We start from the raw sequence: 17,851 nt of genomic DNA on the forward strand, positions 1-17,851 counted from the left end.
TTTAGGGACTTCAGACAGGTTAGCTCATGGCCTGCCCCTCCTATTTCACCTTGCCTTCATTATTTCCTATCTCCATTTATGGGCTTATGGAGTTAGGGCTAACTCCATGTAAAATTTGGAGAGACACAATTCAATCCATGTCCATGAGATATTTAATAATTAGTAAATATCTTTTGGAAAGAAGTCATCCCCCACCCCCATCGAGGTCTACCTCCTTCATCATATTCGATTTAGGTATAAAAAAAAAGCTTCCATTATCTCCATTTCACTAATCATAGAGATTTTCCCTTCTGATGTTGTTTGACCTGTTTGACAGGTGTTTAAAATGAGGCATTCCATTCAAATGCTGAGCTGAACAGACCTAGGCCCTTTAGGAGTTTTCCTCTGGAGAGCTTTTCTGGAGGCGGGGCAGTAAGTCCAAGCCTGAACCATGTTAATAATGTCTCCTGTTCTTTTCTGTAAGCCTCAGGCTTAAGCTTAGAGAGGACCAAACAAAGAATTGCAGCAGGTTTCTAAACGACTGTCTCAGGGACTTCGTTATTTTCTCAAAGAATTCAGAGTGTGGTTGCTAATGAGAACAAATGAGGCCAGACCAATTCTGTACAGAGCTGTTAGTCCACTAACTTGTAATTCTATCAAATAATTGCTTTAAGGTTGTGTGGCTCATTTGCAACTAAAAAGGCTAGACAAATTTTCATGCACAGATACAAAGAAAGGCTGTTGATTATGTATTCTGCATTCATTGTACTATTCTCCATAAAACTGCAGCATCTTCAACAGCACATTTTCTACCTTGAAACACACACACAGAGCATTATACCAAATGTTTACTGTGATGACTCTATTATGCTTGATTCTTCCCACCCCCTGTACTTGAAAGTCTAGCTTTGTTAAAAGAATGTTTTCATGTGTTTTTATTATTAATATTTTAAATGAATTACTAGCCATGTACATTTATGTAACACATGTGATATTTTAATTTATGTGCATGAATGACTTGATGAATCAAGTTAATTAAGACACCATATATCATTTACTATTTTTTTGTGGAGAAGTTTTTGATGTTTACTTAGTAATTTTGAAATACAAATATTTTACTATTATATATATGTGTATATATACACAAATGTATATATATATTTTAAAAAGAGACAGCCCCATCATATGAAATGATGTCCACGAGCCTGTAATACCTTATTCTAAGCAGAATAGACAGGGGCCAAAAACAACTTAAGATCATATGCATACAGGGAATCTAAACAGTCTGTACTCATAGAAATGAAAAGTAGAAAAGTGTTAACAGAGGCTGGATGATGCATCCTCCTGTGCAGTAGATCTCAGAAACTCACTACTTTTGTCTAAATTAATCTGCACACTTTGAACAGAATCTCATTATTCCTCCTGACCCCTCCGGCCTCTGTTAACACTTTCCTACTTTTCATTTCTGTTAGTACAGATTGTTTAGATTCCTTGTGTGAGTATGATCTTGAGTTGTCTTTTGGTACTTGTCTGTTCTGCTTAGAATAAGGTATGCAGGCTCAAGGAGGTCGTTTCAGATGATGCGGTTGTCTTTTTAAATGTTGGATAGAATCCCTATGTATATGAACCAGATTTCTTATTTGTGCTGACAGGCACTCAGGCTAACGATATGGTGGACAGTTACGATGACGTGTCTTGGTTATCATGAACGATGCTGTAGGGAATTTAGGAGTTTAGATATTTCTTTTGTGTATTAATTTCAATTGCTTTGACTAGATCTATCTAGACATGGGTTGCTTGCCCTTATGATTTCTATATTTAGCTTTTTTGTAATATCTCTTTGCCATGATGACGGTACTAATTTGAGTGTTCACCAACAATGTTGTGAACTTTGCTTCCCTCACTAATGCAGGCCGTCTTTTAGCTTCTGTAATAGCTGCTCTGACAGGTGTAAAGTGAGGACATTGCCTTACTTTAAATTTGTGTTTCCCAAGTGATTAGTAGTGTTGAGTATTTTTTATGGACTTCTTGGACATTTTAAACTCTCCTTTTGAAACATTTCTCATTTAAAAATTAATTTTTAGGTTAATATACAAAGTCATGAGTTTCTTTGTTTTGTCATTATACTTTGTTCTCATTCATCACCCTCCCCCACTGTCCTCTCCTATAACCACCCCCATTCCAGCTGTTCCCTTTCTCCCTCTAGTTGATCCCGCCTTCTGTTTTTTTATGCTCATTAAATTAACTTCTGTATCCCCACCTCTGAGATCTTTTTCTTTCCTCTCTTGATCTACTTCTTAGTTTAGTGACTTACAAACACATGCTATATAATTTTGATTCTGAGATAAGAAAAATATGTTTTAGGGGCAAATCTAGCTTATTTCACCCAATGAATGATTTCTAGTTGCATCCATTTCCTATATATGTCATGGTTTCATTTTCTTCACAGCTGCTGAAAATCCCATTGTGTATCATAACATCCCTTTCTTATCTATTCTTCAGGTGATAGGGACCTAGCTAGATCAGTTTCATTTCCTGGCTGTTGTGTAGATTGCAACTATAATATGAGTGTCGTGTATTATGTATATTGCAGATATAACATGAATATCTGATGTGGGAGGTTCTTCTGTTTTGAGTTGATTTCATTGGTTAATAAAGAAACTGCCTTGGCCCTTTGATAGGACAGAAAATTAGGTAGGCGGAGTAAACAGAACAGAATGCTGGGAGGAAGTGAGGCAATTGCCATGCCTCTTCTCTCTGGAGCAGACGCAATGGAGCCAGCCTCCAGGTCAGACATGCTGAATCTTTCCAGGTAAGCCATCACCTCGGGGTGCTACACAAATTATTAGAAATGGGTTAAGCATGATATGAGAGTTAGCCAAGAAGAGGCTAGATATAATGGGCCAGGCAATGTTTTATGAATACAATTTGTGTGTTGTTATTTTGGGGCATAAACTAGCCATTGGTGGGGAGCTGGGAGGCAGGAAGCGGCCTGCAGCTCCATCTACAAATGTCTGAGTATCTCTGTGGCATGCTGACTTAGAGTCCTTCAGGTGTATTCAAGAGTGCTGTGTCTGTACTATATGGTAATACCACTTTTGGTTTTGTAAGGAGCCTCTGCATTGGTTTTTATAGAAGCTGCCTGAGTTTACATTCCCACAGGCTGTGAATATAGAGTTCCTTTCCCACATTTCACTAGACTTGTTGTCATTTATTTTCTTGGTGTGTGCACCTGCGTGTGGGCCTGTGCCTGTGCCTCCCTCTCTCCCTTCCCTCTCTCTGTATGCATGTGTAGACCAGACCAGAGGACAGTTTTGGGGATCTCAGTTTTTCTTTTTCATTTTTCCTTAGAGACAGAATCTCTTAATGAACCCGAAGTTCAGTGGTTTCACTAAGTAGTCTGGCTGGGGTTATCAGGAATCTGTGGATGTCTGCTCCTTCAGTGATGAAGTTACAAAAGGGAGCTTCTGTGCCAGGCTTTTGTGTGGGTGCTGGGGATCTGAACTCAGATCCTCACACTGTGTGGCAAGCACTCTGTCCAGCGAGGTGTCTCCCTGGTTCTTCATTGTTTGCTGGATGAAAGCCATTTTGACTGAGGTGAAATGGTATTTCATGGAAGTTCTAATTTGCTTTAACTAGATGACTGAGGCTATTGAATACTTTCCAATATTGATTGGCCATTTGTATTTTTCTTTTACAAACTGTCCATTCAGTCCATTAACTCATTTATTGATTGGATGACTTGGGTTTAGGTGTTTAATTTTTACAGCTTTTATGTAGCCTGTGTATTAATCCCTTGCCCAAAATTCCATCTATGCATCTATCTCTACTAAAGACTTATTTTTGAATTAATTATATGTGTGTGTGTGTGAATTTGAGCATGTGAGTGAAGGTGCCTGGGAAGAACAAGAGATGTACTCTGAACCTCTAGAGCTGGAGTAATAGGTGTCTGTGAGCCACCCAACACAAGTGCCGAGAAACAAATTTGGGTCCTTTGGGAGTATGGAGTAACTCTTAACTGCTGACCCACTGATCCAGCCCCCTGTCCATATATCATGTTTTCCTATAACAGTTTGAAATTTTGAGATTTTACATGAAGCCTTTTGATCCGTTTTGGATTGGTTTTTATGAAAGGTGAGGGCTAGGAATCCAGCTTCATTCTCCTCCATAGGAAGCCAGTTTTTTATTTTTTTCTCTAAGGGATGCCTTTGAGAGCCTGGCAAGAAGTAGATTGCTGCAGCACACTTGGTTTTCTCAGTCTTGTATTATTCTAGAATTCTAATGTCTGTTTTCATGTCAGGACCATGCTGCTTTTGTTTCTATGGCTCTGGAATATACTCTGAGACCTAGCATGTGATATGTTCAGTGTTGTTTTAGCTCAGGCCTTTTGTGTTTTCATATGACTCTTGGGATTGTCTTCTCTAGTTCTGTGAAGACTGTCATTAGGATTTAAATGGGGATGCGGTTAATCTGTTGTTGCTTTTAGTCATGTAACCATTTTCCCTATGCAATCTTATTCTTTTGCATGTGAATTTCTGATTTTTTTTTCTATTTGTTGGAGAAATTGTTCTTTCCCCATTTTGTGTTGTTCTGGGTACCTTTGTTGAAATCACCTTCCTGTATGTACATATTTCATTTTAGTTTTATTTCTAAGATTCTAATCATAGTATTCTATATCAATGTAATCCTCTAATTATTTCAATATGTAATTGTCATAAGTGAGCTGGACTTTTAAAAATTTCATATCTACTAGCACAGAACTTCCTTCATCTTCTAATGAGTCTTCATATTGCTAATTTTTATCAGTTTCTCTTTTGCCATTAACACTGCATGTTGTCCACTTTAATTTTGCATTTAATTTGTATGTCATAGTGATTGAGTAATTTAATGAGATAAAAATCTTGTAAGTAAAAATGTTCTATGGAAGTCGTACTTGTGATTTTCTACTGTGATTGCTGTTTTTCTCAGAACTTCATTTCATCTGTTTGTGAAGCTTCGGAAACGTGTAAAGCACTCAACCAACGGTTATCTTTGAATGCTAGCCTCGAGGCTTCCTACAATATGTAGAGATAATCTGCTCTCTGATCCTACTGGCGAGGTAGGATGGAAACCCTCTCTGGATGCCTGCATAGTAAGAAGGGTTTATATCCTCAGAGCCTTACTTGGCTTTATTGTTTTGATACTGCTCAGTCTGGCAAATATGATTTCTTGTAGCTTTGCCTATAGAAAGTCAACATAAACAAAAATTTCAGTTATTAAATAAATTATCGTTAGTGTAACCGTCTATTTTCTCTTCACATCTGAATTCTGTGTGGAAACATAATGGGTTGTGATGAAGTTTAGAGAGGATAATTACAAGTGCAGATAGCATCAAATTAAACACTACTGTGCTTGCCCTGAACTGTTTATCTTTGGTGGCCTCACAGCCAGAGTGTTTGGTGTCCCCTTCTACCTTAGACACTTTGCTAACTAGATTTCTGCTTCTTTCTTTCGGCTCTAACATATTCTTCTCTTTGACCTCTGCACAGCTTTCTCTGTTTTTTCTTTTAATTTCACCTTAGCCTGTTATCCTATTACATGGGACAGGCAAGCTCTCTCCATCACTGCAACCAAAGTCAACTGCTTTCTATTGTCACAGTTTACTGCCGTCTGCTGCAGCCTGACCCACTCTTTCCAAGAGCAATCAGTTGGCAAACTCATCTCAAATGTTTGTTTTCTGCATTTTTTTTTTGCCATTAGAACAATATTGCAAAATCAAAGAGTTTGTAAGTCTCCCTGTGTTTTGCCATTTTATTCACTAATAGTTTCTGAAGTAGGGACAGATGGAGTGAATTAATAGCTAAAATTAGAGATTAATGTGTTTGGTTCAGGATTTATGTTCATATGTTGGAAGAGAAAACTGTAAGTAATTAAATTCCAGGGAGGATATATTTAAACAAATAGCATGAATAATAAATAGGTTTTATTTTGCTTAGGAAGTCTACATTTACCAAATACATAATGCTTATCCAACATAATTTCAGTTTACAAAAACTAAACTTACTTTAACTTGAGTCTTCAGGTTTCTAAAATAATGAGTTTATTCTGGGGTTTCTTCTTTCTGCATTTGGGATCAGTCCCCACTTTCTTTAAAATTACCTAATCAACAAAAACAGTGATGACCAAATACATCCTGAGGAAGTAGGTGCTTCATTAGTTTAACTATTTCTTTTCTATATTTTAAGCAGTAATACAGACTGGTTTGTCTTTATTCCAACCTTATGAAATGTTTGCATGTTTATTTATTTTAAATGAATAATAATAAATTAATAAATACTTGACATACCCAGATATATTTATATTTATCTATCTATCTATCTATCTATCTATCTATCTATCTATCTATCTATCTATCTATCTATCTATCTATCTATCTATCTATCTAAAGCCAGGGTCTCACTGTGTAGTTTTGGTCAGCCTGGAATTCACCATATAGATAGACCCATAGACCAGGCTAGCCTTGAACTCAAAGAAATCTACCTGCATCTGCCTGCTGAGTGCTGATATTAAAGGCTCTCACCACATGCCTTGCCTTCTCCTGACCCTCTATTTGTCAGTTTTAAAAGTAGTTCAACTAGCAAGAAAATTTCTTAGATTTATTTCATTGATCATTGTTTTGATTTTTTTCTTTGTTTCTGGAGAATGGATTTCCTGAACAGGAGATTTCTGGTGAATAGTTTTCTTTCAGCGCTTGAAACATTTTACATCTTTTGGCCTGTGGGGCTTCGAATGGTAAATTTGCTGACATTGGAGCAGCTTTTTCCTTCCTCTCTCTCTTATTTCCTGTCTCTTGTAGCAAGGATGACTTTGAGTTCTTCCTGCCTCCACATCCCAGTGCAAACTTCTGAGATATAAGGTAGCATACACCCCATGCTGGAACTGCTTTTATTATTGTTCTCTGGCTACTTTTAAAATTGTCTGTTGCTAATTTTCAGACAATGTGCCTTAGGTATTTCTTTTGATTACTCTGGCTAGGCTTCTTAAATCTGTATTTGTTTCTTGACAAATTTCACAAGTTTTGAGGTATTATCTATTCAAGTGTTTTGCTCAATGTCATTTTTTCTTTATCTTGTATGAATGTTAAATATTTTGTTATAGTAGTAAACATCTTTTTATTTAGTTTTTTGGTTCATGCAAACATTTATTAAGCAGCTAAAGGATATAAAGGCATTAAAACATGGTCAGAGATGAGGCATAAGCACAAGTGTAGAAAGCAGTAAAGTGCTCTGCACCACAAGAGTGAAAGAAAAATGCTTTAGGAAGACAAGAGATTGCTTCCAGTCCGCAAGGGGGAATGGTGGGCCAATCAGGAAAGGGGACTGAGATTAGACTGGAAGTCTCCAGTCTGGATTGTTGACGATACTCAATATGAACTGTCTTTGTTTCTTCTTTTCCTCTTTGGGCTTAATTTGATCTCGGTGTTAATGGTTTTCAGTATTTTCCATTTGGTTTGATTTTTGTGCAGTTCTGTCTGGGATATCTTATACAGATATTATATTTCTTCATGAATTTTTTCTTCAGTTTCCTCATCATCTTTATCAAGTTTTACTTTTTTTTTTTCTGTGCAACCTGTTACCCTCTCCCGGAGCAGATCCCTTTCGAGACATACTTAAGAGTTTTACATCCTCTTATCTTCATCTTCAGACTCTGCATCTCCTTCTGCAGCTGCTAGGTGCTGCCCACTACTGCGCAGAGGCCCTGAACCACATTTCGGCCTTAAGATCACAGATGGTGTTGGACCGCCTTCATAGTTTGTTGCTTTTGCCTCTAGGACGTGTGATTCATCTTTTGCCCCTGCCCCTAAACTAACCGTTCTTTGTGATTACTGGTGCTCATTCTCATCATTACCCACCTTAAAGTGATGATCTTTGACAGTCTGCAGTCCACAACTGAAGAGGTGATTCTGAGGCCTAAGAGGGCTCCTGTACACATCAATCGAGTCTTCCTTGTGGTGGAGGTGTGAGAGCAGTCGGGTGGAGAGAACTGCATACTGCTCCTCGGAACAGACACGCAGGACAGAGTCAGGCCAGGGAAGTAGTAAATGTCTTTAAGGATTGTTTATCTGTTTTTTCCTTCTGTTTTCCCTGGAAGAGTATTCTCTATAATTCTCTTAAAGTTTGCTAATTCTTTTTTACTGCCACTTTACTCTTAAATTTACCCACTGAATTGTGTTTTTATCTCTATTATTTTTTCAGTCATAAAGTTTCCATTCTGCTTTTCATTATCATTTGCCTTTGCTGGGACTTTATGATTTTTGCTTTGTTTGGAATTGGTAAGAAGAGATAGTTTAGTCTTTGTAATCTGTTATCTTGGTGTCAAAATCTACCAAGCATCTTCCTTAAGAAATAAATTTGAAGTTGTCGTGGTTCTGGATATGGTGGGTTGTTTACGCTTGAAAACTGAACATGTGGGGTAATACCTAATGAGACTCTGGGATTTTGACTTGACTTCTCTGATACTGTTTCAGTAGGAGTGTGAAGGTTTTGTATCGTTACTGAGGCTCCTCATTCGGTCTCCAGTGGCAATCAAGGGATTGCAGCTACATTATTGCTCAATGATTGGGTGTTCATAAGGTCTCCATAAGCTTCCACTGATACCCGTTTCACCCAGAAACATGAAAATGTCCTGTTCTTGTTCCCTCTTTGACCTTCATGTTGATGGTGGGGAGGAGGTGACAATCCTGACTCTCTACTAGGTTTACTCACTGGCGAAGAATGAGATATTTACTTAAGACTAAATGAAGGTAGAAGTTTACATTTTACCTGTTATCTGCAGACATTGCCAGGAAAATTGTTGGAAGTCTAAATCTTCTATTGGCCTCCTCTAGTACTACCCTAGTGAGTGGTTTGGGGTGCTTCATTCCAGCCTGGTAATGGTGAATCACACATGGCTGTTGCTTGTGTGGTTGGGTGTAGGTTCATGCTTTATCAGTGGTGTGTGACTGACACAAAGCAGGAGTGGAGAGTGGGCACAGTGGTTAAAGTACTTGCTGAGCAAGCATGAGAATGTAAATTCAGTTCCCAGTGCTTGTCTAAAATCCAGTGCTGAGGGTCAGGTGGTGGGGGAATACCAGAGGTTTGCTGGCTAGCTTATTCAAAATGGCAAGCTGTAAGTTTAGTGAGAGATCTTTCCTTACCCACAAAGGCAAACTCACTTGTACACTCATGTGCCTAGTCATAAATATATGAACATATACACAAACATATAACACATAAGAACACTCACAACCAATACACATGAATATAAACATACAATACACACGGATATATAACATACACATGAACACATATGCAAACATACAACAAACATATAACAAGCACCCAATGTGCATGCACCTGCGCACACATTTCCACACATGCAACATACATGGGAACAAACATAATGCACAATACATACATAAGCAAACATATAACATGCACATATAAACATACAATACACATATACACACATACAAACAATATGTTTACAACACACATAAACATATGCAAACCTACAGCACATATGTACAAACACAGTTCATGTATACAAACATAACAACTCATGAATGTAGACTAACGTACAACATACTTAACTCAGACTTGTGTGCACACATACAAGAAAGAGGTCTGTGTTTCTGAGTCCTCCCTCTGCTTTTCTTGCTGCAGTTCTGCTGCTGTATTCCTCTTGCCTGTACCTGTTGGTGTTAGCGGTCACTGGCTTTTCAGACCCAAGTCTGGGTATGCAAACCAAATGAAGGGTGCAACACAGAAGCCAAGAATGTGCTGTCCCTCATGCTCCAGAGTCTCTCGGTGGTTTATTCTGCTCCTTGTTCTTCTAAGTTTTCTTATGTTGGTGTGCATTAAATGTCCAGTTCTGGAAGAAAAAAAATAAATAAAATCTGCTCTATAATCCTGAATGTAGAAATTCCACTAAATAAAATTTATCACTAGTGTTTGGCATTTCCTTGATCAAATTAAAAAAACAAAACAACAATGACTCTATTCTAAATGATGCTCTAATTATTGTAATCTAATTTTTATAGCATAGGTTGTGAGGTATAAAAATCTGCTGTAAAATTGTCTAAAACATATATACATAAAATGTTTATGCCCAAAACAAATTTTAGCAGTGAAAATTCTTTTGAAGGCAATAGCTAGAATTTCTATTGAACATTATAATTTATCTATATTTTAGTTTCTCAATAATTATGTGTATTTAAGAGGTATTGTTTAAGTCCTCATAAGTCTATTATTGTCATCATTTGGAAATATATTTTTTATTAAGATAATAAAATATTGGATGCTTCTAAGAATGAGTTATTCATTAATTTTAATTTTTTTATTAGATTTAAAAAAAATACCAATCCAAGTTCCCATTCCCTCTCCTCTTCCCATTCCCTCCACACACATCCCACCCCACCCCCATCCAATCCTCAGGGAGGGTAAGGCACATTGCTTTGGGGAAGGTCCAAGCCCTCCTTACTATATCTAGGCTGAGCAAGGTATCCATCTAAAGAGAATAAGTTTCCAAAAAACCAGTACATGAACTAGGGATAAATCCCGGTGTCATTGGCAGTGGCCCCTCAGTCTGCGCTAGCCATACAACTGTCAGCCACATTCAGAGGGACTAGTTTGGTCCTTTGCTTGTTCCTTCCCAGTCCGGCTGGGGTTGGTGAGCTCCCAATAGCTCAGGTAAGCTGTTTCAGTGGGTGTCCCCATCATGGTCTTGACCTCTTTGCTCATATTCTCACTCCTCCCACTTTTCAGCTGGACTTTGGGAGCTCAGTCCAGTGCTCTGATGTGGGTCTCTGCCTCTGTTTCCATCAGTTGCTGGATGAAGGTTCTATTGTAATATTTAAGATATTCATCAGCTTGATTACAGTGCAAGTCAGGATTGGGGCCCTCTATTGCTTAGTATCTTAGCTGGGGTCATCCTTGTGGATTCCTGGGATTTCTCTAGAGCCAGGTTTCTGCTAACCGTATAATGGCTTTCTCAATCAAGATAACTCTTTCCTTGCTCTCATCTCTGTCCTTCATCCATCTCAACTATCCCATTCTTTCAAGTTATCCTTAACCCTCCCCTTTACCCCTTCTCTTCTTTTCCACCCTCCCTTCTTCCCCCACCCCCACACTGCCAATTTTGTCAGGTGATCTTGTCTGTCTCCTAATGATTTCTGTAGGGCTGGGTTTGTGGATATGTATTGTTTAAATCTGTTTTTTTGTTTGTTTGTTTTGTCATGGAATATCTTTTTTTTTTTCCTCCATCGATGGTGATTGAAAGCTTTGCTGGATATAATAGTCTGGGCTTTCATTCGGGTCTCTTAGTGTCTGCAGCACATCTACCCAGGACCTTCTGGATTGAGAAGTTGGGTGTAATTCTGACAGGTTTGCCTTTATGTGTTACTTGTCCTTTTTCCTTTGCAGCTCTTCATATTCTTTAGGATAATTTTCCCCGTCGAGCTTTCCTTCCCAGATATGACCACTGTTAACACCACACTTGACTTTAGTCTACTTTAGTCTACATTTTAACTCAGGCTGTTCCTCCTTACTTTCTCCCACTCCTTCCCTCCAGTCTCTCTTCCTATGCCCCTGTAAGGTTCTTTTCCTTATCCAGCCATCAAATGAGCGAATGTATTATTTCTCCCAGTGACACATCTATATGCCTAAATGTCATTCTTTCAAAATGACTGCTAGCTATTTTTAGTCCATGTCCTCAGTCAGGGTGTCAAATCCTTTCTCCAGCTCTAATTGGTATTCTCCTTTGTATACCTGAGTAGCACTCGTAATTCATTATTCTCAAGCTATTCTCTTCCAGATCTTCCCTCTCAGTACGTGGTACTATTCTATGTTCACTGAAAGTTTAGAGGTCTTCGCTGATCCCCTCCTTCTCTGTCCATGTCTGATTCTTTAAAAGTCTAGTAGCTTTTACCTTCTGAGTCTACCCAATCTTTTTTATTTCTACCAGCAATACTCGCTCATCACATTCCTAATCTAATAATGCAGGCTTTCTAAATGGACTCACTACTTTGTGTGCATACCTCTGTATGTGTGTGTGTGTGTATACACATGTGAGTATATGTTCAGATATTCATTTGTGGGAGCAAATGTACATGTATGTGTATGTGTGTAGAAACTAGAAAACAACTTCAGATGTCATTCTTCAGGCACAATACACCTCATTTTTGAGACGGGGTCTCTCATTTGCCTGGCGTTTACCAAATAGGCCATGTGTGGGCCCCAAGGACCCACCCGTCTCTGTCTCCCCAGCTTTGAGATTACATCATGCACTACTGTGCCAGCTTTTTATATGAGCTCTTAGGAACAAACTCAGGTTCTCAGGCTTGACAAAGTAGGTACTTTACTAACTGAGCCATTGACCAAGCTCCTGGACTCTCAACTTCATTGTTCGAGAATTAATTTCTCACTATATTCAGAGAGTCATTTCAGAATAAAAGTGTGATCTTATCATATGGCTCATAAAACTGGAAATTTTTAATTGCTCTTAAGTTAAATATCTAAGTCCTTACTATGACTTTGTACATTACCTACATAAAATATTTATTGAAGGGGTAAACATATCATTGCAGCATTTGCTGTTAAGATAGTGCTGCTATGTACACTTCTTTGTTGGATATACCTGTCGAAGTTGAGTTGCTGGTCTATTTGATTATTATCTACCAAATATCAAGGTACTCAGTGGACAGATGGTGTAGTGCTTTTTATCGAAGAGAAAAGAAAAAAGATAAAAGAGCAGAGTATTGTCTAGGAAGATCAGTAATGATTTACTAAGTGAGTAATTCTGTCTCTTAACTGGAAAGAGGCAGTTATAATCTAGAGAGTCAGCTACTAGTTAAGGAGTGTTTTCCAGTTTTATGCTAAGCAACTTTCAGCTGAAAAGTAGCAAGTGATTCCACATTTTTATATGCATAACAAGTACAATTTATTCCTACACATCACAGACATTTGTTTTATTGATATTACATAATAGGTCGGATAAGAAAGGAGATAATTTGAAAGAAGATGAGCATGTAAGTTCTAATTATAATATAGTATGAATTTTAATCTTCATAGAAATAAAGGATCCAGTTCTTATTTGCCCCACTATAATAAATTCCATAGTCTGAGAGATTTGATTAAACCAGAAATATATTTCTCAGCATTCTGAGGGTAGGGAAAAGCAGGATGAAGGGATCGTCAGCATCTGGTGAAGACTTGCTTTTTTTGTTTATTTGTTTTTTGCTTTTTTAAAAAAATGATTTATTTTTACTTTCTGTGCATTGGTATTTTGCGAGGGTGTCAGATCCCCTGGAGGTAGAGTTACCGGCAATTGTAAGCTGCCATGTGGGTGCTGGAAAGTGAACCCAGGTCCTCTGGAAGAACCGCCAGTGCTCTTAACACTGAGCCATCTCTCTAGCCCCAAAGGCTTGCTTTTTGGTTCACAGATAGCATCCACTTGCTGTGATCTTATATGGAGAAGGAATGGGGGAGCTTCAACACAGGACTCCAGGGGTGACACAGGCGTTTAGGTCGTAGTGGGGTTGATATTGGAAAAAACAGCAACATAAGCAAATGATGCTTTTAGAGACATGTTTTTCTGTTTCTCCTTTGCCCCATGACATTGGAAAGGAGGAGCTTGTGTCTTTTGTGCATATGAAGGGGGCAGGGATTAGCAGGAGGGCATCAGCTCCTGAAAGAGAGGGTCCAGTGGGAGTCAGTTTAATAATCCATGAGTTTAGAAGTTCAGAGGGCTTAGGTAAGCTAATTAACCTCTGTGAGACTTAGTTTCCTCTTCTATAGGGGACACTAATCCACATTTTACCTGTGAATTAAATTGCCTGTGATCATTTATTTTACTATTTATTTATGTGTTCACTTCTGTATTTACTATTTGCATTGGCACTAAGATACTTTATTTCTGACCTGAATAGTTCATTTGCATACCATAAAGATAACAAGGAATCCAGGCATATTAATAACTATTAAACCGTTTCAATAGTTATTGGGCTATAAAATGAGCCATAGCTTGTTGTAGGGCACTGTGTGGGTCAATGGAGTCTGAAAGAGTTAGTAAGCAGCTTTTTATTAAAACTCATGTACTCAGAGGGAACACAGGCACTAAGATTTTCATAAGGCACTTTACAAATGCCCACTGTGACTCTAGTCTGTTTCACTTTGCAATTAAACTACTTTATGTTTATTTTCGTCTTCCGATTAATTTTGTCCCAGTCATTTCAAGGTTGCCTAAGCAAAGCACTGACTTAATTGCTGTGTGTTACTTCTTGTTCTAGGAAATGGACCTCACCATGACCGTTGCTGTACATATAATGAAAAGAACTTGGTGGATGGTGTTTACTGTCTCCCAGTAGGACATTGGATTGAGGCCACTGGGCACACCAACGAAATGAAGCACACAACAGACTTCTATTTTAATATCGCAGGCCACCAAGCCATGCATTATTCAAGGTAAAAATAGTGCCGTGTTTATAAACTTCAAAGTAGGACGAGAGGTAGTGTTAGGACAATGGAAATATTTACTGAGTTCAAAACTGCAGTGCTTCGGTCAGATAAATTACAGTGTGTCAGTACATGAGCTCTTTAGTTCTCGGTGTGAAAGATTGCTGTAGAATTCTTTATTTCATGTCTATGCAGCTCTCAGCATATTTAGACAGAATAGTGATTTAACCGATCTACTGATTCAATGGCTTAGATATAAAGATTGCTCTAATATACCCCAGGTCACTTTGTATCATTTAAATTACTTTATACAGGAGGGAGACAAATGTTTGTGGTCTCCTTATATAAATTTTCTCAAATATAACATAAAAATAGATCGTTATTTGCTTATCATTCATTAATTTTTTATGTGTTTGTTCACTTAAATATTGTAATAGCAATGCATACCGTAACAACAATGCAGCCATCAAAGAGGATGGTCAATGGCTCATTACATTTTCCTTCATTGTCACTCATCAGGTGATAATGTTAAACCACTCTGTGAAATTTTAAATACTATAATATCCTTTATTTGTTAATGTATTTATTTTCCTCTGTTGCAAATGTGAATTTCAGCCCTCATTTGTTCCTGTCCCTTCCTCTAATCTCTATCATACAGATTTAAAACATTCTGCTTTTTACCTTCATGAAAATTGTATTCCAGGATCTATCAGTTCTTGGCTATGCTTTGTCATTTCCTACGTTATGAGCGCATATTAGGTTTTGGGCCTTTATTTTTTCCAAATCTGCTTCCTGTGATTCATTGTAATTATTTTTTGCATTTTAACACATATATAGAATCTATATTTAATATAGTAAATATGTCTTTCATATTTTAATTGCTTGAAATGTAAAATCAGTCTTCAAATCTTATATATTGTTTATTGTTGAATGTGCAATGCTTATACCAATAGGCAGGAGGCATCAGTGTGTTCTTTTAAAAAATTTTCAAAGTTATACTTTATGTGTATGAGTGTTGAGTTTGCATTTGTACATGGGTACTACATGTGTGTCCATGCCTGAGAAGGCCATAAGAGAGAATTGCATTCCTGTACTGGAGTTACAGACAGTTGTGAGTTGCCATGTGGGTGCTGGGAATAAAACTTGGGTCTACTGGAAGAGCATCCAGGCTTCTTAACCATGGAGCCATCTCTCCAGTTTATTTCAGTGTGTTCTTCATAAGTGTATTGCTTTCGGTAAGACCTCTTGAGAGAAAGGAACTAGGCAAAGATGGCAAATTCTTCAAAATGTGAGAATATTGTTATTCTTTTTAAACATTGTAGCATTAATTCTAATTGTTCTTAATAAAAACCTGGGGTCAGATATTAGGGGGCAAAAACTGAGAAATTAGAGAAGCAGTGCAGCCATCCACTAGAGACCTTCTACCTCTACCAGTGCTCAGACAGAAGGGGCAGTCCTGTCCTCAGACTGTCTCCACTGATTGCTCCTCACTGGGGATTTCAGCTCAGACAGAAGGGGCAATCTTGTCCTCAGACTGTCTCCACTGATTGCTCCTCACTGGGGGTTTCAGACTGCTGCCTCAGATTGCATGTGAGCTCCTGTCTCCTCCCACCTGATATTTCTGTCTCCACCCAGCCACATCACTCCTGTCTCCACCTCCCTAGTGCTGGGATTAAAAGCGAGGGATCCCAAGTGCTAGGATCACCTTTTGTGTGTGCTCTGTTCCTCTTTTAGACTGGATCAATTTCTTGTAGCCAAGGGTGGCCTTGAAGTAGCAGAGATCACTCTGCCTCTATCTCCTAAATCCTGGGATTAAGGGTGTGTGCCACCACTGCCTGACCTCCAGTGGTTTAGCTCTGCACTCTGATCTTCAGGCAAGCTTTATTTGTTAAAACACAAACAAAATATCACCAGGAAACATACTTCCTTCCAAATTCACGTGTCCATACAACGTAGACATCAGGGAAAGCAGGCAGCACAGCGAGGGTGAGAAGCAGCGTGTGTTGCGCTGTTCTAAGCCCTCGTGAGGATGTGTTTGTGGGTCATCTCTCATCTGTCCTGGACAAAACTCCCTAAGCCCTCCAAAGGGCCGTGCCCTGGGCTTGAGAGACTTCCTTCTACGGCATGATTACCTCACCACCCTTTCTGCCTTTGATGGCTGTCACTAAAGAGTCTTCCTAGGTGCATGTTGCAGCCCTTCGATTCACATTCCATTCTTAAATCCCACAGTCTTCACCTGTTGGTTTTATTGCTTTATATTTTGGAAACTTTCTCAGTATTTTTCCCCCAAAATAAAAGATATTTGTTCTTAATTTGGGGAATTTTAATCTTACTGTGACTTTTGTTTGTTCTAGTTTATGAATAGATGTATTCATGAATCTTTTTTACAGTACTTACAATACCTTAAAAGTTCTTCTTCCAAGATGATCTTGTTCCCCACCAGTTAATTTTTCTTTTTATTTAAATATTTCTCTTTCATAGTTTAAAAATGGCTAATGATTCTTACTTGCTCATTTTTATTACATGAAACTTGGTTGGCTATCACATGTAGTTGATATGAGCTTCTTCTACAATTGGCTTTTGTATCTGAGAGTGTTGACCGAATGCCTGACATGAGCAGGTTTTGTTTCTCTACACCCAAGTGCATCTCTTGTTCTTTGAGTCTTCACTCTTCTGAGATTATCACCATTCTTCAGCTCCACAGACAGTAACCAAGCTGTACATGAGGTGCGGAGAAATGATGGTTCATGTATTCAACGTTAGACAAAAGGTAGAATTTGTTTTCCTTAAGGCAACTTGGTTTTACACTCAAATCTATCTTACTGAATTCTTAGGTAACTAATCTGCTGTTACATGTCATAACCTGTAAAAATGCATTTATTATAGTTTGTATTATCCTCCAGTGTTTTTCATTTTTTTTTTAAGAGAGAATGGTTTATTTCAGTTTATGGTTTGAACACATAGTATATCATGTATGGGAAGGCATGATGAGCACTCAAGGAGGAACAAGCACACTGCTCCCATATCACATACAAATAAATAAATGGATAATTATACAATAATAATTAATAAAAGTTGCAACTCCCACATATATATTGTGAACTCATGTTAAGCAACAAAAATTTTTGTAAAAATAACATTTAAAAATATGAATATTTAAATGTTTTATATTTATATTTAATAAGAACTTTTTTATGGTATATATTCTCAGAAAAAACGTTTTCACTCAAAAGGTACAGAAAGAAACACTCAATTGATTTCCTCCATACAGTAAAAATCCTTATTGCATTCTAAGTTCAGATCATATTTCTTTTCATTGTTCATAAGCATTTTTATCTTTCTATTCTCATGAAAAAGCAGTCACTTATGCTAGTTCATGGCTGATTAGTACACTTAACAAT

The 17,851-nt window shown here is 37.9% G+C and overlaps 1 protein-coding gene across 4 annotated transcripts in view; it reads left to right on the top strand.

Annotated features, from left to right (window-relative positions):
• Positions 1-17,851, top strand: part of Epm2a (EPM2A glucan phosphatase, laforin) — a 173,582-nt gene that overhangs the window by 88,443 nt on the left and 67,288 nt on the right. For all 4 annotated transcript variants that reach the window (XM_057754348.1, XM_057754358.1, XM_057754339.1 and 1 more), the window contains one exon: positions 14,285-14,459. In XM_057754348.1, the coding sequence (XP_057610331.1) occupies positions 14,398-14,459 (62 nt within the window). In that variant the 5' untranslated portion in view covers positions 14,285-14,397. The remainder of the gene's footprint in view (positions 1-14,284; positions 14,460-17,851) is intronic.

The sequence above is a fragment of the Chionomys nivalis genome, chromosome 2 (assembly GCF_950005125.1).
Source record: "Chionomys nivalis chromosome 2, mChiNiv1.1, whole genome shotgun sequence".
Taxonomy (NCBI): domain Eukaryota; kingdom Metazoa; phylum Chordata; class Mammalia; order Rodentia; family Cricetidae; genus Chionomys; species Chionomys nivalis.